We start from the raw sequence: 10,115 nt of genomic DNA, 5'->3' as shown, positions 1-10,115 counted from the left end.
CTGGCAAATCCATTATCTGGGTGTGGCAGCTGTGACAACCATAACATGTCCCCCCGCTTCCTTAAACAAACTCCCCAAACAGATTGTATTGACAGACATTTGACCAAACCTGACTACCCTGGCACATCTGAAGAGAGAAGGGGGGGCACTGGGACCAACAGGGCCACTTGGTGGTACCAGGGATTCGGCTCAGCGACTGCATAGATGGGATTATGCAGATTTGATGTTGTACACGCCCATATTTATCGGTTAAGACTCTTAAATGATTCCATTCCCTCCAGATGTCTTACAATTTAAATAGCCTTGTTTTTCCCCAATGAAATAGATTTCAATCATTGATCATGTTTAATGTTCTCCTCCACACATCAATAACTCTACCAGGATTTTATTGATGTGTTGTGCTTGAACATTTTATTGCTGTTTAATTTGACTTTAATTAAATGCAGGTCATCTCATGTTGTGAAGGATAATTTGTTGTTTTGTGCGTCTTGCCACAGCACTGGCACGATGCTGATTGAGTGAAGTAAACATGCTGTGTCACTTACTGTTCCTAAATCAAACTAAATGTTAATCAACCAACCACATGTCGCACCTGCTGTCCTGTTTTTATTCTTTTATAACTCCATTCTTAACATTGTGAAGTCACATACTTGTTACAAATTGATACAAACTCGTACCTTTTAATGAATCTTCTGAGTTGTTGGTGCTCTCTGCTCCCCCACAGCAAAACATGAAGGAATATATTCTCTGAGCTTCTGGTTGTTTAGAGTAAATAAACAGTGTTAATGATGTCTCATCTCTGAACACTCAGTCACTTCCTGCTGTTTGTTTCTCTGCTGGAGATTCTCTGGTTGTGTTTGTCTTACATTAGCGACAACACCAATGCACTCGTCTTTTCTTTGTTTCATCCTTCTGCTTCCATTTAAAGTCAATAAAAATTCATTTGAACTCAATAAAAGATAATTTAAGGTCAATAAAAACCCATTTAGAGCCACAAGCAGCTCCAGGCCTGATTGGCTCTGAAGGGAGCTCCTTTGTTTTGTTTATTCAACAAATAGCATGTGTGAGTTCCATCATTGCCTGGAGACACATCCCACCCAACCAAGAGGGGTCATGTGACCCTGAAGAGGAGGAAGGAGCCTTTAAAAGAGCCACGTTTAGAAGCTCAATCTACAGAAACTCAACCAGAACCTGAACCTGAAGATACCAGACCAACAGTCAGTATCAACCTTTTTACTTTGCATCACTTTGTTTTCAGTCTGTTTGTTGTACTGTGAATGTTTCCCTCCTATTCATCTTCACATCCTTTAATTTTTACTTTTCTTTTCCCATTTTTACTCTTTCCTTCTTCAGGTCTAATATGCTCAGCACGTTTGCTTGTATGTTTCCTCAGATATGATGAAGTCCATGCGGTGTTGTGCTTTCCTGGTTCTGTTGCTGTTGGTTCTGTGTGGCCCGACTGTGGCCTCCCTGCCTGACCGCGACCAATACCAGAACCAGAACCAGGACCTAGAAATGGATCTGGACCTGCGACAGCACAGACTGCTACAGAGAGCTCGGAGCGCTGGCCTCCTTTCACAGGTAAGAGCCCACAGCCAATCACAGTGCTTCAATGCTGTGAGAGGACTAATACGTTTTTCTGAGCAGAAATGAAAGCGTGGAAAAAATTTGGAATATTTTTAGACAAAAGTGGGAACTATGGGTGTGTGAGCAAACAGGAGAAAGGAGTCTATCAGAATGAAAGAAGTGGATGCTCAGTTAAAGTTATTCTTCAGTATCGGCTCCTCAAAGCAGGAAACACTGAATGGCAGATTGGTGTATTAGGACATTAAAACAACTGTTGCTATTGTAATTTGGCGCCCCCGTTTGACTACTAAAGGAAATGCTCTAAGAATTTGCAGTGGCGTTCATGTTTTATACGCATGGTTGACAGATGATGATGTACAGTGTGTATGTATACATGAGTGAATCTCATCTCATTGTGGGGCTAAATACTGAACATTTTTCACAGCCCAAAGGATTTAAGATTTCCAAATAATATTGGATTCTTCATAAATGCCTCCATTTCAAACTGTTGTGGCTAAACTATTTATGTATAATACACAGTATGTTCATATATGATATTAGACAGTTGTGTCAGGATGGATGCACTAGCAGATGACAGGAATGTGTCGCTCTCTTTTGTCCAGGAATGGAATAACCGTGCAGTGGAGGACCTTCTGTCCCAGCTCTCCCTGCCAAAGGACGATGTCCAACGGGATGCTGAGGTAGTTTCCATGGCGACAGGTGGAAGAATGGAGCTCGAGCGCTCCGTTGACCCTCCCAACAACCTGCCTCCCCGTGAACGCAAAGCCGGCTGCAAAAACTTCTACTGGAAGGGCTTCACTTCCTGTTAGAGCCACAGGTAACTGCGTTACGGTCCGAGCTCCGCCCAGGTGCTGGACTCCATGTGTCTGACCCCTCCTTGTTGTTTCTCTTGTAGCTGAGGCCACGCCTCCACCAAACCACCCAACAAATTCAGGACCACTAGGACGCAAGAGACTCAACGGACCAATCACTGCTTGGCTGGCTGCTTGGAAAGCACAGTAAAGTGTAACTGTTTAATTACTGAAATTATCAATTAAAGAAAGAAATCAATCAAAATCCTAACTCCGCCTCGTGATTATAAAATAATAAAAACTCCTTATTGACTGATTCATGAATATATAAAGTTAATAGAAACACACCACTTTGGATTACATAGAGACAAACACAGAATAACATTATAGCAACAACAACAACAAGGTCATTCAGATCATTGGCACTATGGAAACATCATTTTTAGTGTGTGTGTGTGTGTGTGTGTGTGTGTGTGTGTGTGTGTGTCTCCGGTGTGTGTGTGTGGAAACAGTGAGAGGTTTTCGTGTTAGCATAGAGTAAGACAGTTAACTCTAATTGACCCTTAATGGACAGCAGAGAGGGAGAGCAAATATTAGGTCAACACATTAACCCAGGTGTGTGTGGTGTCTCACATATACACACAAATTAAAATAATTATACCAAGATGTGTGTGTGTTTTGCCGTGGTTTGCGTCTCACACTCATGACAATGCCAAAAATAAATACACAAAGACACACGCGCATACATTGTGTGTTCTTATCTCTCTCTGCAGCTGTCCGGTCTGTGTTGTAGCATCTCTCCGTCTCCGTGGTGATGGGTTGTGGCATAATCGGACCCCGCAGCTCTCCCTCCTGCTGAAGGTCTCTTTAGCAAAGCAGCGAGCGCAGACGAGGACTTGCGTGTTGTTGACACACATGAGAAACAATGTGGAAAAGTGAATCTACTTTATTAACTAAACTTCTAATTAGCTACTAGACCTTATTTACATTACCATGAAAAATATTTTCCGACCGTTATAATAACAAAAAGCAAAAGATGCAATTTACAGATCCAGATAAAAAAACAAATAAAGGAATTATCACAGTCTTATATCCTCACTTGTTTTTGGGGCAGCGTGGTGCAGCAGTTTGCTCCGTTGCCTCACAGCAGGAGGGTTTATGGCACCTTCAGACACAAAGGACAATGCTTAACATTAAAAACAGCAATAAAAGTGTTAAAATAAAGAAGACATTTTTTTAGAGTTTCATTCAAAATAGTTTCATCATTTTCCTCATGTCCACAGTGAATATTAAGTGTGTTGATGTTTGGAACCAAGAGTGTTGCTGTTTGTTGTCTTTTAGCTGTTGTTTTCATTGTTGTTGCTCTTTATATTAGTGTTGTTGTCATTGTCGTGGCCGATACAGGCTGAAGCTGCTTGTCTGTGGTTGGTCTAAATGTGATTGGCTGCAGACTGAGCTGACTGGAAAATAATTGGAAAATGACACAGTGTGAATATCAGATAAATGAATTAATAATGTGTTTGTTTGGCAGGTGAACGATTGGGTCACACTGTCTCAATCTGATATCTGCTGCTGTCTTGAGTCTGATCCGCTCCGTTACTCAGTCTGACAGTATTCCCAAACTGTTTCCAACACCAACAATCCTTTTGGGACTACTTGGAATTTACTGTGATTTTCATGATTGTAGAGCAGTGATCTCTTTGTTTCTGTCTTCATTTCAAATCCAAGTCTCTAAACTGAAATAATCTCACTGACACATTTTTCTTTCATAAGCTTTAAAGATCAGAATAAGAATAAGAATCAGTAATAGACAAACGGGGTGATTAAGTACATCGTGTGTGGGGGCAACACTCATGCAGAGAAAGAGGCGCTGTGCACAGGGCCGTAGCTAGAACTAATGGGCCCCCTGATTGATGATTTATCATCTGATAAAGAAAAGAAAATGCTTTGTTTGTGTGTCTTCTGGTGCCTTGCACAGCAGTGGCACGGTGCTGATTGACTGGAGCCAAAATTGTGTTGTAAATAATTGCCAAAGAGAAACACGTGTTACACAAACCACAGACCCAGTGCTGATCGGATGGACACAGAAATCAGAACTGGACTGAACCACTTTTCAGAGAGGGGGGGGGGTTAAATCTGGTGCCATGTTTTTATGAATCACCCACAAAATGACAAAATAAGATGACATTTTTTTTAATTATGCTTTCCTGAAGAAGACAGAAACGCCTCTAAAATTGCGTGAATTTGCGTCAGGGGGGGGTGGGGGTCAAAGTTCATCTTGGGGCGAAATGTGGTGGGTGGCACTGCGTCATGCACAATTCATGTGAAGGATCTGACTAATAAATTGAGGCCGACCAATCAAAGCCACCGCTGGACGTCAGTGTGCCCGTCAGTCCGAAATAATCCATGTGCCGAGACACAGCGGGCATCTGTCCACACGCGCATACACACATACACACACACCAATGAGCTGAGAGTCACTTTTCACATCTTTATGTCAATTAGTGGGTCAGCGGACGCAGTTTGACCCCCCGCCGCAGCCCAGTGGGATTCTGGGATTGTTGTTTGGAGAGAGAAGGTCAGAGGATAATTTCATTCTGACAGGAAGAAAGTAAAGCCACGGTCTGTGATTTGCGATCAGTCAAGCCAGCGAGGAGGGGAGAGGAGAGGAAAATCACTGAGTGTTCCTTTATACTTTCTTAAATTCACAACAGGTCATGCAGACGCACACTCGTGTCCCGCTTATGTGGGAACACTAATGATCAGGCACACCTCTGCACAGCACGCTGCCAAACAGAGACAGCAAGAAACACACACACACACACACCCACGCGCACACACACACACACACACACACACACACACACACACACACACAAACAGAGGAGAGAGATTCACACGGCAAGAAAGAGAGAGAGAATCCTGAAAATGATAAGAAAAAAAGAAAATGATATCCTCAACGTTCAGAGAGACATTTGTTCTCAGATATGATTTATTATAAAATGTCAGTGTATAAAAAGATTATCTGTGAGCTATAATGCAATAGTAGTACAGTAATGATCACACAGTGAACAAAAAAGAGACAAAACTCTCAAAATGAGAATATCTGATGTTCAAGTTTTTATTAGCTGTTCTCCTCTCTTTATCCAGTAACATCATATTATCCTTTAAGTGCTCAGTGAGTGAAAACGCTTCACATCAGAACCTGACCTCAGTATCCACACACATCATCTGGATTGGATCTCACTAAGTGAACTTTAACTCTATCTAAGTCCATTCTTGGCTGTCTTCGCTGTGATCTGATATCTTCTATGATCCATTGATGATATCACTAATTCCTGTTTTGCATGTGCCGTCACTGTCGGTGCTGCAGGTGCATGAACCCGCTCACAGCGACTCACCACTCCCTCTCAAAGCAGCATGAATGACAGCGCGGGGAGCCAGGAAGCGATGTTTTCCTCTCACGGCTGCTGCGTCACACACACACACACACACACACACACACACACACACACACACACACACACGTCTGACCACATCCACCAGACAAGGGGCGTTTCTATGTTTCACCAGCCAGCAAGGGTGCAAATTAAAATGTTCATATCTGTAAAATCATCTTTTGAGACAGACATCAAGAACCTGTCGGTCCATTTTTCCTGTTAAGTCTGCTGGACAAACTCTTTTGTCCAGGGAGACGTCCCTAGAGTTTGTCCCACCATGGGTTTAGATGTCACCAAAGCTGCAGGATCATTTTCTTGACCAGTGTGTTTGGCATGAACTTTGCTTGCTTCATGTTCCTTGCAAAATTGACCAAGACAGCTGTGGCAGGACGGTGGACACCTGTTTGATGCTAAAAGAGGTCAATTTAACGCTGTGGGACCTTCATCATGTTTGGTTCATCTCATTCCTCTTCCTCATGTCTTGGCTTTTTGAACTCTACTGTCTGTAGCTTTGCCAATAATGTCTCTGTCTGTCACTCTGTGTGTCTCTGTCTCTGTCTCTGTCTCTGTCTCTGTCTATTTCTCTGTGTGTGTCTCTCTGTCTCTCTGTCTCTCTGTCGGTCGGTCTGTATGTCTCTGTCTCTCTGTCTCTGTGTCTCTCTGTCGGTCGGTCTGTTCCAGCTTGCAGCTTCTCCTCTAACACAGAGCAACAAGCTGAACCAATCAGCTGTTACAGTAACAGACAGCTAATGTAATGGAACCCGTCACGGATCAGTATCTGTGGAAACACTGACAGGTCTGTAATCCATCCTGTCATTCACTATGAACTGACCTGATGGACAAAACATCCAGAATGGGCCGGCATGCCAACAGGGCTGGTTGCCAGGGAGACGGGAAGTGATGCTGACTGGTTGCTTGGTATCATGCCGCTATGGGTGGTGGTGATGTCGCTGGTGGCTGTGGGGAGGATGTTTGTGGTCTTACGGTGATGGTTGCCATGGTGGCGCAGGTCAATAACAGACCGGCCAATGGGAGCACTGGGAGGTCTCAGGATCCAGTTTGGGTCAGAAGAGGGGAGAAGGGTGTGAGGTTAGGAAGGTCAAAGTGAGAGAGTCTTTTGTGTGTGTGTGTGTGTGTGTGTGTGTGTGTGTGTGTGTGTGTGTGTGTGTGTGTGTTTGTGTGTGTGTTCCAGATAGTGATGTCACTGGATGATGTGGCAATTTGAGTGAATCACCCAAACAATAAAGTGATGTTAAGGATGATGAAGAGGAGAGGAGAGGAGAGGATATTGTTTCGATTAATAATCTGTCAGCAAATATCCTGTTTAAACATGCTGTCACAAACTCACTGACTGAATTCTTGCAAAAATAGCTGTGCAAAGATGAAGAAGAGTCATTTTAATGTGGCTGCGATGAAGGGGGCTTTAGGATCAATAGAGAGGAGAGAGGAGCTGACAGTGGCTACAATTCATTTACAGATGTTCTCCTCTGTTCCATAAATGTAGACAAGTCGAAGGCAGAGAAGACAAAAGAAGAGAAGAGTTTTTCACATGGAGCACTTAGCAGGTGGTGATTAGAGCCTGAATCACCACCTGCCGACCTCAAACAGGGCTTTGGCCCTGAATGCACCACTTTGTATGAACGCTGTGAACTCCAGGTCAATCAGACTAGTTGTGTCTGTTGAGTTTCCACCTGTTGAAATGCCTTTGTGCTGGAATAGAGATGCTCGTTTCTAGCAAAGACGAACCATAGCAGATGAAGAGGAAGAGGAAGAGGCTGTTTTTTAAATTGTTCTCTGACCTGCTGGAGTCCAAACACACAAAATAAACCCAGAAATGATTTCAGATAAACAAACACAAACAGTTCCCGTGTGTGTTTCGTTTCATACTGAGTCATAGCAGCAGCTTCCCTCCCAGTGAGAAGCCTCCTCTTCCTCCTCCTCCTCCTCCTGCTCATCATCTTCCTCCTTGTCCTGCCCTCACATCCTCTTCCTCCTCTTCCTTGGCCCTCGTCTCCTCCTTGCTCTCGTCCTCCTCTCTCTCATCTCTGTCATCCCCCTCTTCCTCCTCCTCCCTGTCCTCCGACCCTTCTTCCTTTTGGTTGTCCTCCTTGTCTTCCTGATCCCCTGTTCCTTGTCCTCGTCTTCTTCATCCTCCTCATTATCTTAATCCCCCCCCCCCCCCTCCTGCTGCCATCATCTCTGATCTGCTGCAGTAACATTAGAAACATGTTGATGTCTGTGTGTTTGTTTCCCAGCAGGACATTAAAATGTCTCAGTGTACGAATATTCAAAACATTAAATCTTCATTTAAAGCGAAATTACATCATCAATCACTTACAAAAACCTGCAGTTTGCTTATTATAAGTCTTCAGTTGAGGACTTTAATAGTATCGGGGCAGTGTGTTGCAGTACATAATAGTACATAATTAATACAGTTTTTGTGCATTGATGCTTAGTTTGTTGTGTAAAATAAAGGAATAGATTAAAGGAATGTGTTTTCAAAGGTTATAAAGGGAAACATGCACAGCAGTCCTCATTTAGGTCCTCAGCAGGACTGAACAGCTTCAGGCGTCCATCACAGACGTCCACTCCCTGCCTGGATTCTATTCCATTCTATAGTCTATCTTTGTGTTCATGTATTTTTAATGGTAAAATAAAGCAAAATCATGAACACAAATTTAAACTTTTACCTTAAGACGTGACAGAAAAATAAAACTAAAAACCTGTTAGGTGAACAAAATTCAAACAGTGAATATTCATGAATAAATATAAATTCAATGAAACAGATACAAATAAATAAGACAAAAAGCATCGAGCTCAACCGCACAGTTTTACATAATAACTGAATCCTTTCAGCGTTCATTAAGTAATTAAAGTAAAACTGATTGTCCATTAAGTTTCTACCTGAATGTTTGTGCTGAATGTTTGATTGACGGCTCAGGTTATTATGGATTTGGATCAGGATGATTCAGAGGGAGAAGAACTTTCTGGACAAAATGAATCTCTTTACGAATTTTTGCTGCTGGTTGTGACTCATACTAATCACATGGTTGATTAAACTCACCGGTGACACAACAAGTGAAGTGATATTTGGGCCAATTATGTTCATGTGAGGCTCTCAGAGACGAACCCAACAAGGTGCCACATGGAGTCAGCTCAACAAATAGAAAACACATTGAATTAGATTTTATTTCCCACCCATAGTCCGACAAAAAGGGACGATACATACAGTACATTCCACAGCCTGCTCTTCCCCTCCTTTCCACTAGATGTCTCTACAGAGTTCCCCCCTTTACCTGCCCTCTTTATTCCCCCACCTGTTCTCCATTTCCCCCATCAGCCTGCATTAAATACTGTATATGGGCTTTGTTTTCTTTCTTTCATCCCTCTCTCCTGCCTGTCTTATCGCCCTTTAACTGTTTCTCCTCTGCTTTTACCCTTTATGGAAATGTTGGCCTGGACTATCAGCTTCTTTGTGGACTGCTTTGGATCCCTTCTGCTTTTATTGCCGCCGTTAATCCTTTTGTACCTCCACAGTTATTCGTACCAACCAGACACAGAAATAGAGACGAAGAGTTCCTGCGCAGACGTTTATACCTCTTCTGGCCTCTGACTTATTTTTCGACCGTCACAACCCTTGACCTTATGGACCGTCCAAAGAACTAAAGGAGGTCAGTGGCCAACGTAGAGGCTGTGGTCACTTCAGCACCACGGACAGCTCAGTTTGTTACTGTACAAAGAAACGAAAAAGTTTTAGTCTCATTAGATTTCTTTCTTTCTTTCTTTCTTTCTTTCTTTCTTTCTGTCTTTCTGTCTTTCAGCAGGAAGGAAGTAAAACTGTAAAAAAATGAGTCCAACGCCTCATTTCACTAAAGCAGGAGGCGTCCTCTCATCTAAACTCTCATCTAATGTGGAAACATCATCATCATCATCATCATCATCATCCGTCACAGACCCCCCACCCCTACTGACACACACGCGCGCACGCACACACACACACACACACACACACACACACACACACACACACACACACACACACACACACACACACACTCACAAACCCTCATTCTCTCACACCTCACACACACACACACACACACGCTTCCAAACCCTCATTCTCTCTCTCTTACTCTCTCTCTCTCACACACACACACACACACACACACACCGGTGACGTCGGCGGGGCTTTATAAGCGCCGCTTTGACGGGACAGAGCAGAAGACCCTTGGAGCGCCGCCGCCGCAGAGAGCCAGACAGCCGCAGACAGGTGCACACAGACAGACAGGTGAGGAAG

At 43.4% G+C, this 10,115-nt stretch overlaps 1 protein-coding gene across 1 annotated transcript; it reads left to right on the top strand.

The window, feature by feature from the left end:
- Nucleotides 1-1,359: 1,359 nt before the first annotated feature.
- Nucleotides 1,360-2,574, top strand: sst1.2 (somatostatin 1, tandem duplicate 2). Its single transcript, XM_076146402.1, has 3 exons — nucleotides 1,360-1,581; nucleotides 2,190-2,404; nucleotides 2,483-2,574. The coding sequence occupies exons 1-2, from the start codon at nucleotides 1,396-1,398 to the stop codon at nucleotides 2,394-2,396; spliced, it is 393 nt and encodes a 130-aa protein (XP_076002517.1). The 5' UTR covers nucleotides 1,360-1,395; the 3' UTR covers nucleotides 2,397-2,404; nucleotides 2,483-2,574.
- Nucleotides 2,575-10,115: the final 7,541 nt, after the last annotated feature.

The sequence above is a fragment of the Genypterus blacodes genome, unplaced genomic scaffold (assembly GCF_046128005.1).
Source record: "Genypterus blacodes isolate CSIRO-AG114 ecotype Tasmania unplaced genomic scaffold, CSIRO-AGI_Gbla_v1 ptg000032l_1, whole genome shotgun sequence".
NCBI lineage: Eukaryota > Metazoa > Chordata > Actinopteri > Ophidiiformes > Ophidiidae > Genypterus > Genypterus blacodes.
This window is presented reverse-complemented; position numbering and strand designations above follow the sequence as displayed.

Excerpts from the sequence above, each read along its gene's own strand:
- sst1.2 (XM_076146402.1), top strand. The coding sequence starts at position 1,396 with ATGATGAAGTCCATGCGGTGTTGTGCTTTCCTGGTTCTGTTGCTGTTG. Across the intron at positions 1,582-2,189 it reads GCGCTGGCCTCCTTTCACAG|GAATGGAATAACCGTGCAGT; the intron begins GTAAGAGCCCAC and ends TCTTTTGTCCAG.